Source organism: Saccostrea echinata, unplaced genomic scaffold, assembly GCF_033153115.1.
Source record: "Saccostrea echinata isolate AGI-Se365-2 ecotype Australia unplaced genomic scaffold, CSIRO_AGI_Sech_v1 ptg000065l, whole genome shotgun sequence".
NCBI classification, from domain to species: Eukaryota; Metazoa; Mollusca; class Bivalvia; order Ostreida; family Ostreidae; genus Saccostrea; species Saccostrea echinata.
Genome location: NW_026889814.1, coordinates 521157 through 545736, shown reverse-complemented (window position 1 = coordinate 545736; position 24580 = coordinate 521157). Strand labels below are relative to the sequence as shown.

Genomic DNA, 24580 nt, shown 5'->3' with positions numbered 1-24580 from the left:
GAATAGCTCTCATCAGTATGTATCAGCATATGAAGTTTGATTACACTATCTTGAATGGTATCTTTAAAACTGAGCTAAAAACTTATTTAAGAAAAGTGAGGTCAAGGTCAAAGGAAAGGTCAAGGTAAAAAATATTGATGCAGTTGAATAGCTCTCATCAGTATGTATCAGTATATGAAGTTTGTTAAAAATATCTTGAATGGTTTCATTAAAACTGAGCTAAACACTTATTTAAACAAGAGGCCCAAGGGCCAGATCGCTCACCTGAGCACTGTGGCTAAGAAAAAAGGAAAAATCAGTTTAGTATTGAAAAGCACAAATGCATAAGTAGTCCCAACCTACCCCTAAAAAGGGAGTGGGGGGGGGGGGGTTATGATTTGAACAAACTTGAATCTACACTTCTATCTGAGGATGCTTCCATATAAATATGACAAACCGTGGCTTTGCTGTTCTTGAGATTTTTAAAGATTTTTCCTATATATTCCTATGTAAAACTTTGATCATACATTGTTGCCCCACCCTACCCTCGGGGGTCATGATTTGAACAAACTTGAATCTACACCACCTGAGGATGCTTCCACATAAATATGACCAATCATAGCTTTGCTGTTCTTGAGAAGAAGATTTTTGAAGATTTTTCCTATATATTCCTATGTAAAACTTTGATCGTCCATTGTGGCCCCACCCTAACCCCGGGGTCATAATTTGAACAAACTTGAATCTACATTACCTGAGGATGCTTCCACATAAATATGACCAATCATAGCTTTGCTGTTCTTGAGAAGAAGATTTTTGAAGATTTTTCCTATGTACACCTATGTTAAACATTGATCGTCCATTTTGGCTCCACCCTACCCCTGGGGGTCATGATTTGAACAAACTTGAATCTACACCACCTGAGGATGCTTCCACATAAATATGACCAATCATAGCTTTGCTGTTCTTGAGAAGAAGATTTTTGAAGATTTTTCCTATGTACACCTATGTTAAACATTGATCAACCATTTTGGCCCCACCCTACCCCTGGGGGTCATGATTTGAACAAACTTGAATCTACACCACCTGAGGATGCTTCCACATAAAGATGACCAATCATAGCATTGCTGTTCTTGAGAAGAAGATTTTTGAAGATTTTTCCTATATATTCCAATGTAAAACTTTCATTGTCCAATGTGGCCCCACCCTATCCCCGGGGGTCATGATTTGTACAAACTTGAATCTACACCACCTGAGGATGCTTCCAAATAAATATGACCAAACATAGCTTTGCTGTTCTTGAGAAGAAGATTTTTGAAGATTTTTCCTTTGTACACCTATGTTAAACATTGATCGTCCATTTTGGCCCCACCCTACCCTCGGGGGTCATGATTTGAACAAACTTGAATCTACACCACCTGAGGATGCTTCCGCATAAATATGACCAATCTTAGCTTTGCTGTTCTTGAGAAGAAGATTTTTCCTATATATTCCAATGTAAAACTTTGATCGTTCATCGTGGCCCCACCCTACCCAAGGGGGTCATGATTTGTACAAATTTAAATCTACACCACCTGAGGATGCTTCCAAATAAATATGACCAATCATAGCTTTGCTGTTCTTGAGAAGAAGATTTTTCCTATATATTCCTATGTAAAACTTTGATTGTCCATTGTGGCCCCACCCTATCCCCGGGGGTCATGATTTGAACAAGCTTGAATCTACACTACCTGACAATAATTCCACACGAGTTTCATCTTTCCTGGCCCACTGGTTCTTGAGAAGAAGATTTTTCAATAATGCCATTAATTTTTTGCTATTTCATAATTATCTCCCCTTGGAGGAGGGCGTGGCCCTTCATTTGAACAAACTTAAAACCCCTTCACCCAAGGATACTTTGTGCCAAGTTTGATTGAAATTGGCCCAGTAGTTCTGGAGAAGAAGATGAAAATGTGAAAAGTTTACGACAACAACGCCGCCGCCGCCGCCGACAGACAACGGACAAATTTTGATCAGAAAAGCTCACTTGAGCCTTCGGCTCAGGTGAGCTAAAAAGTGAGGTCAAGGTCAAAAGAAAGGTCAAGGTCAAAAAATGTTGATGCAGTTGAATAGCTTACATCAGTATGTATCAACATATGAAGTTTGATTACACTATCTTGAATGGTATCTTTAAAACTGAGCTAAACACTAATTTAAGAAAAGTGAGGTCAAGGTCAAAAGAAAGGTCAAGGTCAAAAAATGTTGATGTAGTTGAATAGCTTACATCAGTATGTATCAGCATATGAAGTTTGATTACACTATCTTGAATGGTATCTTTAAAACTGAGCTAAACACTAATTTAAGAAAAGTGAGGTCAAGTCAAAGGAAAGGTCAAGGTCAAAAAATGTTGATGCAGTTGCATAGCTCTCATCAATATCTATCAGCATATGACGTTTGATAAAAATATCTTGGATAGTTTCTTTGAAACTGAGCTTTGAACAGAGCTAAACGCAAAGTGTGACGGAAGGACAGACGGAAGGAGGGTAGACGGACATGACAAACACTATATGCCCCCGACATATTCATGGCGGGGCATAAAAAGTACTTTTTATCGGCAAGTTAACTGCCAAGAAAAAATGTTGATATACTGGTGATCCTACGTTGTAAATACATGTATACCACTTTCCTGTCATTTATTTTGTAAACTGGCCATGCAGCAATATATATTTCCTTTAAAATAAAACTCATATTTTTAAAAAATTATTTTATTACGATTTTTATTGTGAATTTTGATTTTTTTTCCTTTGGAAAACTGTGGCCACGCTAAAGGAAAACAGTTGCCATATTTTGAAACATACATATCCTGATCAGGATACATTGTGTGTCGTGAAAAACTGGACAGTGTTCTTCTGTGAATGAATAATGAATAGTGAATAAATAAACTATTCTAATTTCATAATAAGAATGTAACTAAGATGTCAGACGGAGAGCGTATTCTTGTCAACTACTAGGAAAGAAAATGGAATAACGAGCCCAATTTCTGAATAAAATGTAGAAACACTACGAAGTGCTTCCAAATGCAAAAACATTGCAATGTCATGTTCTTGGCAGAAATCAAGTGTTATTTTTTTGTCTGTTTAAAACTAATGCAAGAATTAAAAAAGGAGTTTCTATTTAAAATATTCGTTTGCCCGATCGGACAAGTTCATTGGCAGTTTCACTTGCCCAAACTGGGAATTTACTTGCCCCGGGCAATCGGACAACCGTTATTGTTGATCCTTGTTAAGATCATTCCACATATACCAGAGTTGTAATTTCTTAACTGTCGAGGATCCAGTGAAGTTAAAAGAAGACTGGAATGAGAAAGCGACAGAAAGGTCCAAAAAAGAATTTCGGACAAAACAATAAGAAACTGTATGGGATGAGGGGTTCACTTTTCAGCAAGGTTACCTGTCACTAAATTCTTTCACCCCATTATGGCGGTGTATGTGTATCACACAATTTAATATAAGTACATACTGTGGAACAAAATTATCTGTCAGTGTGGACAAGTCTGAAAAAAGTTATTCATCAGGCACGAAGCATCAGGGACACAGGGCCACTTCCCACTTTTTTTCCAAACTTTGAAAATGTTCATTGACAGACTGCCCCCCCCCCCCCCCCCCCCCATCTGTTTGCTGTAGCATAGGTAAAGTTTAGGAATTTAGTATATTGGGGGAAAACTTGGTTGTGAAAAAAAAAAAAATGTGAAAAAAGTTTGACACTACCAGGACATGGGGCCTCTGATTTTAAGACTCGCAACTTTCACTCCAAAGTGCCCAGCGCTTGAAGAAGGAACAGCTGCTACCTATTTTTTATCGACTTAAGTTGGTCGCGGTCGTGATTCGAACACAGAGCAAATGCTCTACCTGAAATGGATTGAAAAGCAGGCATAAATGCCTGTGATCTTTCTCTCCATAGGTTTGGTATCGAAGGCTTACAATACTTACTTAAAGATAGGCTCTCATATTGAGCGAAACTTCAAGCAACAGTATTTATCTATAATTATATGTACATACATGTATTTAAAAAAAGATTGTAAAAGTTTTCTTCAAAGAAAGTAAATGTTTATACATTTATACATGTTTATTTTTATTTTATTTATTTTTTTATTTATTTATTTCTTTTGAAAAGCTATAATGAATTGGTGAAAAAAGCCTCAATAAGTTGCTAAAGAAAATGCGATAGAAAGTTGCCTATGCAAACTATTCAAGAGAAGTGCTGCATCTCTACCAGCTTGTAGAGGGGTGGGGGGGGGGGGTGTTGATACTTCATTTGTGCATTTGAGAGGGACCATCCGGTGACATATAAAATTATTAATAGAAAGACAGTACTTTTTCAGTTTTTTTTTTGGGTGGGGGGACTTTTTTAGATGACGACAGAAACGTTTTAAACACATTTTGTTTAGATAAATTCTTGTATGACACCGCGACTCGTTGGAAAGGATTGGCTGGGGAATTTGCCCTTTCGATGTTTTCTATTAATTGAAATTTCAAATACCTTTTCAAAAATATCTTTAATGCTTTCTCATAAAATTTTATAGGTAATCTGACATTCTATAAATTAGTGTTAAAAGTTTTAATGCAATCTTAAAAACAAACCAAGGAATTCGCATAAAAAATAGTCTAGCTTTTAAAAAAACACTCTTTTTCTTGAATTAGAATAATCAAATACTTATAATAAAAGTACTATTAAATACTCCCTCCCTTCCTCTCTCTCTCTCTTGTTTTAATATCATATGAATTAATCTTTCATTTGTACATATATTGTCGGACCCAAGAACCAAACTGTTTGTCTGAGGCCTTTATTTAACCGATCGATGGGTCAACAAAATGCATTTTGCCTGAGAACAGAACATAGTCATTAAATGTTTTGTTATACCTTTGTATCTTGTGCTAGATTCCATGATGTAAATTTACTTAAACCACTGCGGTTAAAATTGGTCAATTTCATCACTGTTGAATACCAACAAATGCATATGAGATTTAGCTGATCCTGCCCACAATTTTGACGTAAGCTGTCTAATTTCTCATCAACAGGTCAAATATCTTACTCCGCTAAACATCGATTTCTTTTAGGACCGCTCAGTACAACATTGGGAATGTGTATAGATTTATATAGAAACCAATTTTTAAAGGTATAACAAAATTCTGTGCTGTACTCTGGAAATCTTCAGAATGTCAAAAGCGATTTGTGCATATGTATATACAGTCCCTGAAACGTTCTACTTTCCCACTTGAACGGTGAGCGAACGGTGAACGAACGGTGAACGAACGCTGAACGAACGCAGAGCGAACGGTGAGTGAACGATGTGTGAACGCTGAACGCAACATGGTGAACGATGTGTGAACGCTGAACGCAACATGGTGAACGATGTGTGAACGCTGAACGGTGAGCGAACGCAGAACGCGAACGGAGCGCAAACGCGAACGCAAAGTGAACGGTGAACGAACGGTGAACGCAAGATGAACGATATATTCGGAATGCCTCTGATCTTTTCCTTGCATTGAAACTATTTTATTGTATTATAATGTCAGGTGCCAAAAAAAAAAATAAATAATAATAATAAATAATTAAACAAATTAATGAATGAATAAATAAGTCAATAAAATAAATTCTCCAAAATTGTCCTAAGAAAGCCGATGCATGCACATTAAGTTTTTAATCACACGATTTTTATCGCATTAAAACATTGCAATTGTTGCCGAACGCTGAAGTATAAAAGATATTGTTTTTAGTTGGAAAATTAAAATGTTTATTCTTATTTGATAACAAATCAGAGAAAACTTTTGTTTTATAGAATGAATTAAAGTGGTTGTAACTTATATTCATATATATATATCTCGGTGTCAAGGCGATTTCGTGTAAAGTAATGAAAAAAAAATTAATTACATTTATACGCTCGTATTTTAGATTTTTAATACAATAATATATTATGTGTCATTTCTATTTTTCATTATGATTTATTGAGCAGACGTCTACATGTATCTCTAGATGGCCGTGATTATACATGTACTCGGACAAGATGATACAAAGATACATATTCATATAATTTGTTATAAATTCAATTTTCAGAACATGATATTTAAGAAATATGGTGTTAGTTTTTATTAAACAGACAAATGAGAGAGAGAGAGAGAGAGAGAGAGAGAGAGAGTACTATTCAGTTTTAGCCCCCCCCCCCCTCCTTTCAGGCTTCACCAAATGTTTGTACCTATATCAAACAAAAACTTTGAATTTTTTTTCTAAATATATCAGACAGTGAAAGTAACTTTTTTTTTTTTTATCAACAAATCATATCCATTTGTTTGACAGTCATACTCGTTTTTAGTTCATACGAAGTCCATGTGCTTGTCCTGTCAATCAAAATCATTCGACACTGTGCAGGTGTGAAAGTTTTGTCACATCGAAGACGAAGTGCGAGTATTTCCAACAAGTTATAACATTTATTTTTATCATTTCTAGATTTGATTCCAACATTTGAATAATAAATTAGTAAAATACATTGGGCATTAACACTTGAATGTGAAACATACTCTCTGCCAATTTCAAATACCACCGCCGACACGTGTACATTTTGATCTACTATTGTTTTGTGACTCTTTTAGATGCATGTTTGTTTTGAGACTGAAATTTTTGTTCTAAAAAAGACCGTAGCTTTTTCTTTTTAAATGTTAATTAAAATATTCTGGAAATATGGTACTGACTAAGTCACCGATTTAGGGGGAAAGGGGGGGGGGGGGGGTATTAATCATATCGAATGGCAATATATAAAGTTACGGTGAAGAAGGATTTTTTTCTCTATAACTATAGACTTGACATATTACAGTAGAGAAATTCTGTAGTGCATTACATTCTAAATAAATATTTCCTTTAACCACACTATCATTTTAATTCGTTCTAAAGATAATAAATTAACAGGATATCCTCAGTACTATGTATAACTCTCAGAACTAGTTCTATTATATTTTCTGTTGTAATTGAAAAAAAAACGTAGTAGAAATAAATATTTTCGTAATTTTGCTGCGTAATTATTTGACTTGAATAATTATATCTCCATTAACGATTTGTCGTCTTTAACAAAACAACAAAATGTTGCAGTGCTTGAAGTATTTGCACATTGCCCTTAGTTAAATTTAATATTTCAGCATCGTTCTACATAGGTACAGAATGTGCTTGTAACAACATTTATTTTCCAGAGTAATTTAATAAATAACCTAACACCTAAGTTAATATAATAAAATAATATATCGTAGATATTTTTCCTCATGAAATAATGATTCTTCAAACACGATATGTTAGTTAATAAATTTTAAAAAAACCTGTAACTCCATAACTACAAAAAGATAAGTCCTTTCACTTCGGAGTTCCGAATGACAATGAAAACTGAACGATAGGTGAACAGTGAACGCAAGGTGAACGGAAAGTAAACGGAACGAAGAGTGAACGGTGAACGCTTTGTGAATGGTGAACGCGAGCGCACGGTGAACGCAAAACTGTGAACGGAGAGCGAACGGTGAACGAACGGTGAACGCACGCTGAACGAAAGGTGAACGAACGGTGAGCGAACGGAAAAATGGGAAAGTAGAACGTTTCAGGGACTGTAATTGATAGAGACTGTATTACGATTAAAACTCTGTATCAGACAAGGGCGGTCTGTGAGAAAATGGATTATCTATAAAAAAAAAATCTGAACAGAAACTTTGAGTTGGTAAAGTCATGGAAAGAGAAAGACGCTTCACAGTTGCTGATCTTGTAAGTGCACAGTTACGCGGTAAAATTAAAAACAAAATAAAACATGGACAAACAAAATTAAATTATGCTTCTGGTACGATTGTTAGCAAAATAAATTAAATTTGATAGAGAAACGTTTTTTAATAATTGGCTATTGGACTAAACTGTGTGATATGTAAAGGCCGAATTTTTTTTATGAAAACACCAGGACGCAATGTTTTTTGACGTTACAATGCAGCTCCGGGGTTACCAAACATGTTGATTTTAAAATTAAGTAAATTGATTTCTGTTACATCGAATGGAATGAAACTTCATACATCAACAAAATAAATATTTTTTATATAAGAAAATGTGTTCTTTTTAAATATTTCTTGAAAGTTAAATATGACTAACTTTCCAACAACCCTTGTATTTGCGTAGCCTCGCTAGATTGACGTCATAACATCATAGTGTTATTTTCCAAAGAAACTATCTATATTCAGATAGCTTTGTAGGAAAATTGATTTGGGATAATTACAAAAATTGAGCTTAATTAAAAAGAGGACATCTTAGACATGTTTCAAAAAAGTCTTTGTCAGATTTGGGGACAGGGCCGATTTTGGTACAAAATGTACTTTCTTTTTTGCTGTGAGCGACTAGTTATTAAAAATCTGGTCGCCCACATGGCGAATGATTTTTTACTGGTCAGGAACATAATCACATTTCAGTTTTATATTTTTTGTACTTTCAGTTTTTAAGAAAACGCTCTACTAACCTAGATTATTTGTGTTGCATACAAGCATATTACTCAAACATGTATGTGACTGAGATCAAAAATGGCAATTTATCGAGGCGATTAAATCCTTGTTAAATCTGATGATACAAGTGCAAATGTTTGAAATTGTTCTAATAGAAATATTGTAACAACTGGCTATGATTGTCACACACTCCATTCAACTAGTTATTCACAGACAGAATTTGAATTTACTGTGTCGAATGCACACAATAAAAAATCGGGATCAAACTTCGTCACAGGTTGTATGTAATTTATTATTTAATGTGCCCCCTTGTTAAACCATAGACGCTTCAGTTGTATAAGGTTAAATACTACAAAATGTAATGAACATATTATCAGATCAAAGTTTTTAGAAAAGAGAAAACATGACAAAAATTCATATACTGCGAACATACATGTATAGATACTGCGTATAAAACAAATCAATTAGAAAAATTTAGGATTTTTGTTATTATTTTTAATTTACATATAATATGGGCCCGTGGATCACATTGTGGGCCCGTAAAATTTGAAAAGTTAGGAGCCCACATGGCCCCTAAGGTTTCAAAAGTTAACCACAACCCTGGACAGAGTAAAAGGAAAACCTATATATCCCTTATATGAACCTTATCATACATGTTACATTGGAAAAAATCTTCTTCTCAAGAACAACTTAGCCATTATTAGTTATATCTATACGAAGTAACCTTAGGCAGTGATTCATTTTGGTCTGCATCCTGTGTAAATTACACATGAATTTTGCTCAGGACACATTATTTCAATTAATGTGCATCCCAATGGACACATTAAACTATAAAATGAAAGGTATCATTTTAAATTATTTCAACATAATCTGCTTCAAAACTTGGCCGATTGCATCATATCCACGTGCTAAGCGATATGCATGAGCGATTTTAACTGGTATAAGGTTGCCAATAACAGGTCAGATTTTACACTTCACTGTAAGTTAAATTACAATTAACAATGAAACAATTATCAGAAAAAGAAAATTCAATTTTGTCTGCTGTGGAACATTTCCGAAGTGTATACTATACATCTGAATTTTAGCTGTAACCTGAATCATTTTAATTTTTTCCTTAGAAGCTAATAGGTATTTGATCATTCTTCTTTCTGCAGGCGAGGATCCAGGAATTTTTTTCAGGGGGGGGGGGGGGGGGGTCCACCCCAGTCAAAAAAAATTTCCAATCCCAAAAAATTTGGTGACAAGAAAAAAAACAACAACCTAAAATCCATTTCCAAAACATGAAAAACACATATTTCCTAGTTGTGATGGTGGGGTCCATGTTTTCTAGGGGGTGGGGAGTCCAAAGTCATTTTTAATACTTTTAGTAACTCTGCAAATTCCAGAGGGTGGGGGGGGGGTGTCCAGACCCCCCTAACTCCCCCTCTAGATCCACACATGTTCTGGCTATTTTTCTTTCTTTTTTTAACAAATCTTTCTTTACTTCATTCAACAGAACAACTGGTCTGCTTCTGTGCATTTTATGACAGATAAAAATTATGTATGAAATTGTATGTACGATCTTAAAATAAAACCACAGTGCATAGTTGACAATATATTATTTACATGCCACAAAATCATTAATTCTTACTTCCAATTGATAGTAATTATAGTATAAACCACTCACAGCTTCAACAAAACAACTGCACTTTCGGACAAAACCCTTTTCTATTTCACCAGAATTTCCTCTGCAATATCTAATATACAGGACCATTGTGTATTTTGGCATGGGACTCATTGTTGTCAGTAAAAGGGGTCCTTTGGACCCATGATAACCATTTTCAAAATGAATCACTGCTTAGGTATATTAGAATCATATTTGTTCAAATTATGACCCCCCCAGGGGTTGGGGGGGGGGGGCACAACAAAGGTCAAAGTTTTACATACAGGAATCATCTTGAAAATATCTGCTCAAGAACAGAAAAGCCATGATTAGTCACATTATCATAGAAGCATCCTCAGGTAGTGTAGATTTAAATTTGTTCAAATTTTAGGACTCAGCGACTCTAGAGACTCTAACCACTGTGCCAAGCGAGCAAAAGAATAAATAGGAAAACAAATCTTTACAATTCTACTTAAGAACAGCAAAGCTATGATTAGTAATATTGATACTGAAGTATCCTGAGGTAGAGTAAATTTAAAGTCTGGTTTGCCTTCTACCCCATAAACTTTTCATAGTGATCTGATTTCTGCTACTTCCTAGCCAATGTGCTCAGATGAGTGATGTGGTCCATGGGCCTCTTGTTCATCTTAAAATATTTTTTTAAGCTAGGCACAAGCACAAATCAGTTCGGCATTGAAAAAATTACATGGCGGGGGGGGGGGGGGGGGGGGGTGTGTTGATTTTTAAACTACCTGATGATGCTTCCATATCAACATATGGCTTTGTTTACCTGGAAGATTTCTAAGAAAAATTCCCATATATTCCTTTGTAAAAATTTGATCCCCCATTGTGGCTCCTCCCTATCCAAAGAGTCATCCTTTGAACAAACTTGAATCTACATTACCCGAGGATGCTTCCATATCAATATGGCTAAACAGCTTTTCTGTTCTTGAGAAGATTTTTTTTCTATATGTTCTTATGTAGAACTTTTGATTCCCCATTGTGGCCCCACCCTACCCTCGGGGGTCATCATTTGAACAAAATTGAATCTACACTACCTGAGGATGCTTCCATATGAAAATGACTAAACATGATTTTCTGTTCTTGAGAATAAGATATTTTTCTATATGTTCCTATGTAAAATTTGTGATCCACTATTGTGGCCCAACCCTATCCCCAGGGGTCATCATTTTAACAAACTTGAATCTACACTACCTGAGGATGCTTCCATATCTATATGACAAATCATAGCTTTGCAGTTCTTCAGATTGAAGAAGATATTTTCCTATTTATATATTTCTATTTAAGACTTTGATCCTCCATTGTGACCCCACCCTCCCCACATGGGTCATGATTTGAAACAAAATAGAATCTACACTACCTGAGGATGCTTCCACATAATATGACCAATCAGGGCTTTGCTTTTTAAAATTTTTCCTATATTTTTCTATTTATTTTTGATCCTCAATTGTGGCCCCAAGCTACCCCTGCGAGCCATGATTTGAACAAACTTGAATCTACACTACCTGAGGATGTTTCCACATGAATTTCATCTTTCCTGGCCCTGTTGTTCTTGAGAAGATTTTTAAAAGATGCTATTAATTTTTCACTAATTTTTAATTATCTCCCCTTGAAAGAGGGCATGGTCCTTCATTTGAAAAAAACTTTAACCCCCTTCGATAAAAGATGATTTGTGGCAAGTTTGGTTGCAACTGGCTTAGTGGTTCTGTAGAAGAAGTTGAACACGTGAAAAGTTTACAGACAGATGGATGGACAGATGGGCTACAGACAAAATGTGATCAGAAAAGCTCACTTGAGCTTTCAGCTCAGGTGAGCTAAAAAAGCAAAAATCAGTTCAGTATTGAAAAGTTTAGGGGGGGACTTGAATTTTAAACTTCCTAATGATGCTTTCATATCAGTATAACAAATGGCTTTGCTGTTCTCAAGCAGCAGATTTTGTCCTTTATATTCATTTCTAAAAATTTGATCCCCCATTGTGGCCCCACCCTACCCCCAGGGCTCATGAATTGAACAAACTTGAATCTACACTACTTAAAGAAGCTAACATATCAATATGACTAATTACGGCTTTGCTGTTCTTGAGAAAAAGATTTTCTCCTATATATTCCTATGTAAAACTTTGATCCCCCATTGTGGCCCCACCCTACCCCAGGGGGGGCATAATTTGAACAAATTTGAAGCTACACTACCTGAGGATGCTTCCATGTAATTATGACCAATCATGGCTTTGCTGTTTTTGAGAAGAGTTTTTAAGAATTTTCTATGTATTGCTATGTAAAACTTTAATTGCACATAGTGGCACCACCCTACTCCTGGGGTCATGATCTGAACAAACTTGAATTTACACTACCTGATGATGTTTCCACATAAATTTCATCTTTCCTGGCCCAGTGGTTCTTGAGAAGAATATTTCTAAATGATGCTATTATTTTTATTTAATTCCTAATTATCTCCCCTAGAAAGAGGGTGTGGCCCTTCAATTGAACAAATTTGAAACCCCTTCTTCTAAGAATACTTTGAGGCAGGTTTGGTTGAAATTGGCCCAGTGGTTCTTGAGAAATTGAAAATGTGAAAAGTTTACAGACAGACAGCTAGATGGACAGCTAGACAGATGAACGTCGAACAAAATGTGATCAGAAAAGCTCACTTGAACCTTCAGCTCAGGTGAGCTAAATATTTGAAAAATGCATTTTGAGATGGTCTCTAAAAATACCTAGAAGATCAATTTTCCTGAAACTTTACCTGTACACTGAAGTCAATGGACACAACACATAGAATAAAAGTAAATGTTTTTCTATTGTAGTTTTTTTTTTCACAAATAATCCCCAGTTGCCTCCTTTTAAACATAATTTTAAAAAAAAGAAGAAAATCACCTTAATTAAAGGTCACATTGACCTTACTGTAGGGTGCCACGAATCTTCTACCTAAGATGCCTTAACTGACAAAGTTTGAACATCCTAGGTCTAACAGTTTTCCAGTTATGAGTCTGACAAAATTTTTACCATAGTTTGCAACATCATCCTCTATAAAGGTCACAGTGACTTAGTTTTAATGTGCAACATCCTTGTTCACAAGATGTATCAGCTGACAATACTATTTAACCAGGTTCAATCAAGGGTGTATGGGGATTTACCCTGGGTTTTATTCCATACACTGGAGGCTGAACACCGAAGGGTGTATGGAATACACTGGAGGCTGAACACCGAAGGGTGCAAGGAATACAACCCATGGCAAATCCCCATTCAGCCTTGATTGTACCTGGATAACAAACTTATTTCCTACGTAACCAAATAAATTTCTTGCAAACCCAAATCCAAACTATGGTATTTCAAACTATCTGTAAGATTTACTATGTGCTACAATGCATTGTGACATCATGTTATTTGCATTTTGTGATGGAGAAACTATGCAAAGTGACGTCATGTTCTTTACCTGGCTCAAGTCAGGGGTACAGAAATTTACAACCGGCTTACACACCAATCAAATCTCATGATGCAAGCTACATAGGAAATAAAGTTTATTCTAGGCCTCACAGTATTAAAGCTATGAGCAGGACATGAAAAAGCTAACATGAATGCCAGCCATAATACGACCCATTTAAAGATAAAGCATATAAAAAGGGCTGTGACAGCCCTGTTGCTATTGATAAACACTTTTACTAAAAAGTTTTTAGCAAAAAGTGCTATAAATCAAAAATTAATTTTATCTGAAAACTTAATAAATGTTTAAAATATGACTTGCAAGGTTAGCTGATCTTTTCTGTTTGCTATTATCATGATTATCAAGATTACTATAAATAACTGCATACCCAAGTCTTCTCAATGGTAAAGCCAAGTATTCTATCAGATATTGGTGATAATTCTAGGTAAACAAACAGTTCACCAATATGCTGAGACCAAATCCTTTGGTCTCCAATGTAGGAAGTCTCAGCATCATGTAAGGAGCTAGCTCTGAGTTTCTTTTTGGGAGGGGACAAATCATCATCTTCTTTGGATAAGGTTTTCTTTACCTAAAAGTACATAAATGTATCTTTAAACAGAAACAAAGTATTTTTCTTTTCATGATGCATGCTACAAAATATACCATTTAGTGAGACATTCATGTCCAATGGCATATTTTTTATTTCTTCAGTCTCTGAAATCTCTTTTCCCAATTGAGTGAACGTTGAATAATTTTTTTTTCCAATATATATTCCCATGTAAAACTTTGATCCCCTATTTCTATTGTGGCCCTATCTATCGCCGAGGGCCATGATGTGTACATTTCTAAATCTGTATCGGTGCTATCTGAGGATGGTTGCATATAAATATGACTTACTATAGCATTGCTGTTTTAAAGCAGCAGTAGACCTTTTCTAGTTTATTTGTGTGCCAAAAGTAATATAGAAATCAGACCAAAACTATAGGAGGAGCAGATTTTGAAAGTATTTCACAAAAATTTCTATTTTTAGTAACCATGGCAACAACATTCGACGAAATCAAAAACTGACATACAGAATTATGTATCTTAGAATGGTCAACTTGCAGGTTAAGATATTCTGAAATCAGACCAAAATTATAGGAAGAATAGCATTTTGAAAAATTGTTTACAGACAGACAGACTGACACCTTACTTTCACATAAGCCCTTCTGAACCAGTAGAGCTAAAAATATGAGAGCAACAAAATAAAATTACCGGGTATGTGGAAACATACATTATATTTGTTTGCTTTTCTTTTTTCCTAAAATAAAATAATTTTTCCTACTTAATTAAATATATGCAGTAATTTTAAAAGTTTTGATTTCAATACACTATTGAATTGATCCTAGCTTTTTCAAATTACTTTTCCAAGAAAGCAAGGCCATCTTTGAACAAAAGGTCTATGGGCCACATAGCTCACCTGAGCATTTGGCTAGGAGTTCAGTATTTTATAAGTGGTATCAACCTACACCTAAGGGGAGGGGGGATAATTTAAACTTGAATCTACATTCACTGAGGATGCTTTCATATTCTGTTCACAAATTATGGCTTAAGTAGTCAGATTTTTAAAGATTTTTTCCCCATAAGTTTTGTCTTCTATTGTGGAAACTCCCTACCCACAGGGGATATAATCTTTGCTGTTCTTGAGGAGATTTTTTAAGACTTTCCCAATGTTTATCAATGTCAAACCTTGATCGTCCATTGTGGTCCAAACCTACCCCTGGGGGCCATGATTTGAACAAACATGAATCTTCACTACCTAAGGATGCTTCCATATAAATATGACCAATCATGACTTTGCTGTTCTTGAGAAGAAGATCTTTAAAGATTTTTCCTATGTATATCTATGTAAACCTTTGATTGTCCATTGTAACCCCACCCTAAAACTGGAGGTCATGATTTGAACAAACTTGAATCTTCACTACATGAGAATACTTCCATATAAATATGACCAATCATGGCTTTGCTGTTCTAGAGAAGAAGATTTTTACAGAATTTTCCAATGTATTCCTATGTAAAACTTTGATCATCCAATGTGGCCCCACCCTACCCCAGGGGTAATGATTTGAACAAACTTGAATCTGCACTATCTGAAGATGTTTCCACATTAGTTTCATATTTCCTGGCTTTAATATTATTGAAAGATTGTTAAAAGATTTTTCTTATGTATTCCTACGTAAAACTTTGATCATCCCGTGTGGCCCTGCCCAACCCCAAGGGGTCATGATTTGAAAAAAAAATTGAATCTACACTATGTGAGGATCTTTCCACACAAGTTTCATCTTTCCTGGCCCAGTGGTTCTGAAGAAGATTTTTAAAGTTTTTTCCCTCTGTATTCCTATGTAAAACTTTGATCATCCATTGTGGCCCTGCTCTACCCCCAGGGGTCATGATTTCAAAAAAACTTGCATCTACACTACCTGAGGATGCTTTCATATAAATTTCATCTTCCCTGACCCAGTGTTTCTTGAGAAGAATTTTAAAACATGCCACTAAATTTTCTTTATTTCTTAATAATCTCCTATTGAAAAAGGGTGTGGCCCTTCATTTGAAAAAAAAAAAAACTTGAATTCCCTTCACCCAAGGATGCTTTGTGGCAAGTTTGGTCAAAATTGGTCCAGTGGTTCTGGAGAAGAAGATGAAATTGTGAAAAGTTAAGGATGAAGATGACTACGGCAGACAATGGACAAATTTTGATCAGAAAAGCTCACTTGAGCCTTAAATTTGGCTGAAATTGTTTGTTTGCCCCTCCTGACTGACTAAAAAAGGGCCCAACTCAGAACTTTTTTTACCCATCAGAAAACAATTATTTTTTTTTAATCATTCCAAAATTTTTTCATCCTATTAATAACTATTGTAACAGGGAAGGAGAAAATGTATGGTTGGACTGGGAATGGAACCCAGGACCCCTGCATCACTAGTCAGGTGCTCTACCGACTGAGCTACTCTGGCCAATATCCAAGGCCCAGACCATTACATTCCTCCCTCCATAAAATGTCTTCACCCTCGAAGACACAATCCAAGTTCTTATTTGCCTCTGGCAGGTGGTGAACGGCATCAAATCTGTAACAGGGAAGGAGAAAATGTAAGGCTGGACCAGTAATTGAACGCGGGACCCCTTCATCACTAGTCAGGGGCTCTATCGACTGAGCTACCCAGGCTGATATCCACGGCCCAAACCATTACACTATTTTAATTTCATGATCTTAAAGTTTTTTTGAATAAACAAAATTTTTGCCCTACCTACCTACCCAATTTTCTTTAATCCTGAGTCCAGAAAGGGCAAGCAAACTTTTTTTAAAGATGGCCCAATATTCTTTTTTTTTTTTCAATTGAAAATTCAACATGACTCCAAGAGAAGTCTAGCATAATGTAAAAATTATAAGTCCACACTTATTCTGGCTAATTATAACCATACTGATCTTCACTTGCAAGGGTTGTCCCAGAATAACAAGAACATTTTCAATATTTTTGGGTTCACTTATATTATAAACTTACAAATTGGTATGCACCATAATCAACAATTTTACATAATTCACAGAAATTTCAGTAAAACGACATCATCGTTTTTGACAATATCTAACTTATATTGTTTGTGCATATAACATCATATTTTTCTTATTTATAATGTCAGAGTATTGATTTTTTTTTTTTTACACACAAGTACTCTAGATCATACAGTTTCTATGGATGTAATATTGGTCACATTAAATTTCTGTACAGCCTGATAATAAAGAAAACATCACAGTCAATGCAATTTTTGAAATTTAAAAAAATTGCAGTGCGCCGACTACCAATATTTAACACCCTTTACATGTCATTTCTCAATGCTTATAACATTACAACCTTATATTATTTATCCAAAATGATGAAAATATCATTTCCAGATATATAATTGTGCCAAAAATGAGTAATTTTGGTCTGGTAGTTTATAAAATATTTGAAAAGTTTGCGTTTTTCTGGGACAACCCTCGTATAAGTGAAATATTCACCGATATGTGACTAATCTTCACTTATAAGTGAAGTATTAATGAAATCTGTTCCTCACTTAAAAAGTAAATTTCAAAACTTATAGATAAATTATAAGTGGCTTATAAAACACAAGTTTCTATTGGTTTTCTTTGCAAGTAGTGGCCCCAACCTACCCCCTAGGTAATGATTTGAATCTACAATATGTCAGGAGCCTTTCTTGTTTAATCTTTTCTGGCCCAGTGGTTCTTGAGAAGAAGATTTTTAAATGACCTCACCAAATTTTGCCTTTTTCTTAATTGTCTCCCTTTCGAAGTGGACATGGCCCTTCATTTGAACAAACTTGAATCCTCTTTATCCAAGGATACTCTGTGCCAAGTTTGGTTGAAATTGGCTGAGTGGTTCTGAAGAAAAAGATGAAATTGTAAAAAGTTTACGATGACAACAACAGACAATGGACAAATTCTGATTAGAAAAGCCTTTAGCTCGGGTGAGCTAATAAAAAACTTGAAATGAACAATGTTGTAGATAATACTTTTTAAAACATAATTTGCTTTTTTAAACATGGTATGTCCAGTATCAAAACCTCTTAACCCATGCTTACACATTGATCCTTTTCCATTTTAGAAAGACTGTTAATTTCACTTTGTAGTTCTGTATGTCAATGAAGACAAACAGAGACTGAACCATGAGTAGATGCTTAATGAATGGTTAATGCATGGTGAACAAAAGTTAAATGCTTCGTGAACGGTGAGCGTGAGCTGATGAATGGTGTGTATAAAACTATAAATGGTGAGCATCTGCTAACACAAGGTGAAAACAGGCTGACAGAACTGGGACTGTTGCAGTCATGTTATTCTTTCATTAAGAATTAAACTGAAAGCTACCACTTTGATCCACGTGATTAACAAAGGGGATTGAGATTTCTGTGTAAAAGTCGTCTTTCTAAAGTTTCCGAGTTGTCTGTCAAAATTTTGAAATCACTCTCAGACATTGGGTCTGAAAAATTTCAGGGTCAGACAGGATGAAGTTTTGCCAGACAAGATTGATGGACCCTTGAGTGCCGAATAGTCACATACTTAAAAGAGTATCTGTTAATGGGAATTTAATGAAATCTGAGATTATTTCACCTGGTATTTTACCAGATCCTGTTATATTCTTTTTTCTGTTTATTCAAAAAACTTTAGCGCTTTATATTTAATTCATTATCAAGGCCCAAGGAAAGTAACATTCAATGGCAGACATATTTGTATTTCCTGGTGTTCCAATCATCCATTATAATAAAAAATCAGTTGATTGCTGGCATAATCCAAGCACTCAATTACAAAATTTTCATTTCGATTAATCAGGTTATTTATTTTAATTTACAAGCATAATAGTTTTTAAGTTGAATATTCCAGCTGCAACATGTCTTTTAACTTATTTATGTATCATAATGGCATAGACAAACAGACATTGTATTCATACCCGGGTAACAATGCTCATTTCCAGGTATGGACGTACTTTGGATTCTACAAAATGAACGAAGAACCAGCTATCTATCTATCTATCATTAAAATCATATTGTCCCTAGGACTAGGGCTTGTCCCGAGACACAGTTAGGTTATTCTAACTACAGCTGGACCACCACAGAACGTAGTTATTCACCCATTCTTACCATTTAATAAACTTAATTGACAGACTTTGTAAATGTCCGATTATAATTGATAATTAGTTTGTTACAGTTCGATCATCAATTATGAAACTCTTACTGATTCCCATCACTTTTTCTTTAAGATGGGTACAGTGCCCGCAAAGTTATTCTTGACATGATACACAATGGGATACACGCATGATATGATAGGATACATGCACAATACGAAGGTCTTCACGATAAATGCAAAACCTGTGAATGCAAAACTTGATAAACACGAAACCTGATAAATGCAAAAACACAATAAACTCAAAACCTGATAGGATATAATTGATAATAATAGCATGTTTAAATTACAGACAATTTTGTACAAAACTATACATTACATGAAGCCACATGATCTTACTATTTTAATTCATAATTAAGGCCATACCAATTTGTAAAATAGTTCTTTGGATTTTCAAAAATAAAAAGTGAGGCAAGAGGGCAAAATAATTTTACAAATGTTATTTTTCATTTTGGGATTAAAAACTATGAGGCGAGTAAATACAAGTAATATAATTTTTTTAATGAATAAAGCATAATTTCACAGAGGGAGCGATTAAAAAAAAATTAAAAAATTAGATATTATTTGTATACCACATGAACTTATGGTTTTTAACTTTTTCGATATTTTTTTCAAAAAAAAAAAAAGGTTTCAGGTTTCAAAGACTTTATTTTCATAACAAGTAATGTTTTACTTTACTACATTAAATAAGGCCTTTTTGACGAACTTCTCCAATTTGTTGCCCATTTTATCAAACCATTTAATAAATTCTGTGGTCTCGTTTGCTTGTAATTTTTCCAGGGATAATTTTTGGAAGCATTCATTAAACATGAAAATGTGTCTACTTTCTGTTTGTCATGTTTTGATTAGACTGACCTTGCCTGTCTGATATGCAGGAAATGCATATATTTTTGTACGATACAGACGGGCTACACCAATCTTGTCTTTAATTATAGTTAGAATAATCTAACCATGTCTCAGGACAAGCCCTCACCACAGTTAGAATACATCTCATATACTTGCAATGTAGCAAATCAGAGTGGATCCCTCTGAAATGATTTTGAAGAATACAAAAGGGGTTGCGCTGAAAATAACTACCTAATTAATCAAAACAAACCTTTTCTGAGGTTGTAAATGCCTTTTATCCATATAAAGATGAAAATTCAACTAATTTTCTCAACGTTTTTTTCTTGATTCAAATTACTTGCCATTTTTACAACTCAGAACTCTCTGGATTTTTCTTAGTAAATGCACTGAATTCGAGTTATGGCCCGTGTTTATTTTGCTACATTGCCAATACACGCTCAACACGAAACAAATTCCATTGTTAAACCGGGTCTGTAGGACAATATCATTTTAATGATAGAACTGCTATTTATTACACATAATGAGTTACTAAGTACATACTTTCTCAATCCCCGCTTCTGTCATTCCTCAACCACGTGTTCCAAAGTCTTTTGTGCGTTTGGTGTAAAAAGTAAAAAAAAATATACTTGGATATTTTTGGATGCGCGGGCGGACACATTTTTTTGATAATATTATAATTTGGATATGTTTCAAATAGAAGAGGCGAATCTGATGAACTATATTGCAAATTGGTGTGCCTAAGGTAGTTCTATACTCGGCACTAAATGGGCTCAATCTCGAAAAATCTGCTTTTATAAGATAGACATACATCCCAGCAATAGAAAAACATAAAAAATTATATGTCAACATGTTTTTTTTGCTATTGCCTCTCAGGCTATATACCCCTAAATGCAAAATACTGAAATTTATGAAAATACAAATTTGTCTATATATATATATAAGAAAATTAAACTCTAAACAGTCAATTGTGATAAACAAAACAGAATAATATCTAATCATTGTTTTGCATGAATTATTATACAGTATATACTCGCTTATAAGTCGGTCCACCTTTAAGTTGGTTGTATTTTTGAGGTTATTTTGGAGGGGTTTGCCACTGACCTGCTTAAATAAGTCGGCATCTTCGATAACTTTTTGCCAGAATCGGTTGAAAATTTCAGTTCAATGCTTATATGTTTTTACCTGGTTTTAATTTTTTTTAGAAATGACACTGATATTTTATTTTAAATCGTTAAAGAAAGTATTACACACTAAAGATAAAAATAAAATTATTAAAATATATAAACACTTGTACTTTATGCATAATCTTAGAATATGTAAATGATATAATATATCCAGACTTTGTTCAACAATAATCACTGGAAATGTTTGAAGAATACATACATTTGATGTCCAGAAAATTACCAATCTTTTTATGATTCACCTATAAGTCGGACATAGAGTTTTGGACCAAAATTTAACTCCCCAAAACCGACTTATAGGTGAGTATATACGGCAAATATGTGGACTTTGGTAGGCTAACGTATCAAAATTTAGTACGAGAAAATATCTTTCACAGGTCAATCTTGGTCATTTTTAAAATATTTCTATGGACTCAATCCTCGAAAATTTGCTTTATTTTTACTAAATAACATCTAAGAAAAAGAATATGCTAGAAAAAAATTACATGTTGACGCATTACTTTTCATAATATAAGCTCTGCACTAAAGGTACCCCCATGAAATTTCTCTTCGAAAAGTAATATACTGCAACATTTCACTATAAATTAGCAGTTTATTATGTTAATTATTGCTTATTATGTAATCTGCAGTTTCTATGTCTATTATTGTTTATTATGTAACACTGAAACATCAAGATGTCTTTGCTGAAAAAATAAATCATGTGTTCACCCAAACCATGGTCTCATTCTTGCTTCTAACTTGAAGATAAAGTGATTAATCTATAGATTAATACAGTTAAAGCTTGAGTGTACATTTGTATTTACAAAGTTGTACATATTTAATACAATAATAATACATTCCCAATACCTAATGTCCCTAAAATTTACCTTGTTTTTCATAAAAAACTAGAAATATGTCCATATGACATGAATGCCCTGCCGAGGGTATATTAGTAACGCAACATGAAAATTTGTATTAGTGTATGAAATTTGATGAGAATATCTTGAATAGTTTCTTTAAAATTGAAATCTAAACAGTTGAATATAGATGATAAATTCTCGCCGAATTATGTGTAAGTGCATAAACTTACATAAATATATCTTAAATGGTTTCTTTAAAATGAAGCAAAATGCAAATCTAAGAAAAGTGAGGTCAAGGTCACAGGAAAGTTCAAGGTCAAATGTTTTTGATGCAGTTGAATACTTCTCACAAATACGTATCAGCATATTTAAGTTTGATAAATATATTTTGAATGGTTTATATAAAAGTGAGCTAAACACTAATCTAAAATAAATGAAGTTAAGGTCAAAGGAAAGGTCAAGGTCAAAAACTGTTGGTGCAGTTGAAAATGATACATCAGTATGTACTAGCATATGAAGTTTGATAAAAATATTATGAATGTTTTCTTTAAAACTGAGTTAAACACAAATTGAGAAAAGTGAGGTCAATATCAAAGGAAAGATCAAGGTAAAAAAATATTGATGCAGTTGAATAGCTTACATCAGTATGTATCAGCATACAAAGTTTGACACTAATTTAAGAAAAGTGAGGTCAAGTCAAAGGTATGGTCAAGGTCAAAAAATGTTGATGCAGTTGAATAGCTCTTATCAGTATGTATTAACATATGAAGTTTGATAACACTGTATTGAATGTCTTTAAACTGGGCTAAACACTAATTTAAGAAAAGTGAGGTCAGGGTCAAAGGAAAGGTCAAGGTTAAAAAAATATTGATGCAGTCGAAAAGCTCTCATCAGTATGTATCCGCATATGAAGTTTGATAAAAATATCTTGAATGATTTCATTAAAATGCAACATATGAAGTTTTTTATTACACTATCTTGAATGGTATCTTTAAAACTGAGCTAAACACTAATTTAAGAAAAGTGAGGTCAACGTAAAATGAAAGGTCAAGGTCAAAAATATTGATGCAGTTGAATAGTTTACATCAGTATGTATCAACATATGAAGTTTGGTTACACGACCTTGAATGGTATCTTTAAAACTGAGCTAAACACTAATTTAAGGAAAGTGAGGTCAAGGTCAAATGAAAGGTCAAGGTCAAAAAATGTTGATGCAGTTGCATAGCTCTCATCAATATCTGTCAGCATATGAAGTTTGATAAAAATATCTTGTATAGTTTCTTTGAAACAGAGCTTTGAACAGAGCTAAATGCAAAGTGTGACAGAAGGACAGACAGAAGGACGGAAGACGGACATGACAAACACTATAGGCCCCAGCCATATTCATGGCGGGGCATAAAAAAAACACTTGTGAGTAAATTAGAGACAATGAATCAGAATGTGATTGACTGATTCTCACAAACTGGATCATGCATCAGACCTGGTTAAAGAAATTAAGTGTGCTGCAAGTGAATCAACTATTTTCATATACTAAAATTCTACAGATAATTTTGCATTGTGATTAAATGTGATCGGTTTGTGTGGCCTGGGGGGGGGGGGGGGGGGGGGGTATGCTTCTAAAGTGATAATTATTGTTCAAGACAAATACTGTAATCTTTGAAATGATAAAATTTGTCATTGTCAAATCGTAAAAACTCCTATTCTTGCGAACTTTCAGTGTTAGCTTCAACTTGTCCGCCGACAACAGACTGTCTGTCGCATCGATTAGATACATTATAGCATACTCGTTATCCATGTTATCAGCATATTCTCATCCACTGAAAATCCATTTATATTATATCTTTATTACCTAATCATCTCTATGTCAACCGAAAGTTATTTCCAGCCTTCTCTTTTTTTTTTTTTTTTTTTATTAATTTCTCCTTAAACCGTTTGTAAGTTTGTTGACGTGACCGACTTAGAGCAAAATCGTTACCAGATATTTAAAACGTTAAGTAAAAGTCAAACCAATATAGTTCAAAAATCACATTTTAGAAATAAGAAGTGTGGTTCCGGTCTTACTATTTGTTAGTGATCTAGTGCGAGTATCAGTCTACTTTAAACAAATTTATGTCTGTATTTATTTATAATTTATTTATTCACTGAATTTTGTTCACCATGTTTTAGGACATGTATGTAAACAACTGCAAAAGACTGAAATACCATTTATCAGATTTATTTTTATGAAATGCTTATTTGTTAATTCTTCAGGTATTTCATTTCAATACGTATATAAAATTAAATGTATACATTTTCACAGAAACACACATAAAGATTCAAAGAGTTAATTTTTTTTTTCATTTTATAAGCATAGCTTTATTACCAGCACTTATGCATACCGATTTTCAACCTCGCTCAGGGAACATGAGAATCGTGCAATATGTATACGTGTTTGTTTTCTCCAATTAAGAAGGGTCTT

At 34.2% G+C, this 24580-nt stretch overlaps 1 protein-coding gene across 1 annotated transcript in view; it reads right to left on the bottom strand.

Moving 5' to 3' along the window:
- Positions 1-24580, bottom strand: part of LOC133176044 (uncharacterized) — an 86427-nt gene that overhangs the window by 16095 nt on the left and 45752 nt on the right. Inside the window, exon 5 of the mRNA XM_061311214.1 lies at positions 13937-14137. Within this exon, the coding sequence (XP_061167198.1) occupies positions 13937-14137 (201 nt within the window). The remainder of the gene's footprint in view (positions 1-13936; positions 14138-24580) is intronic.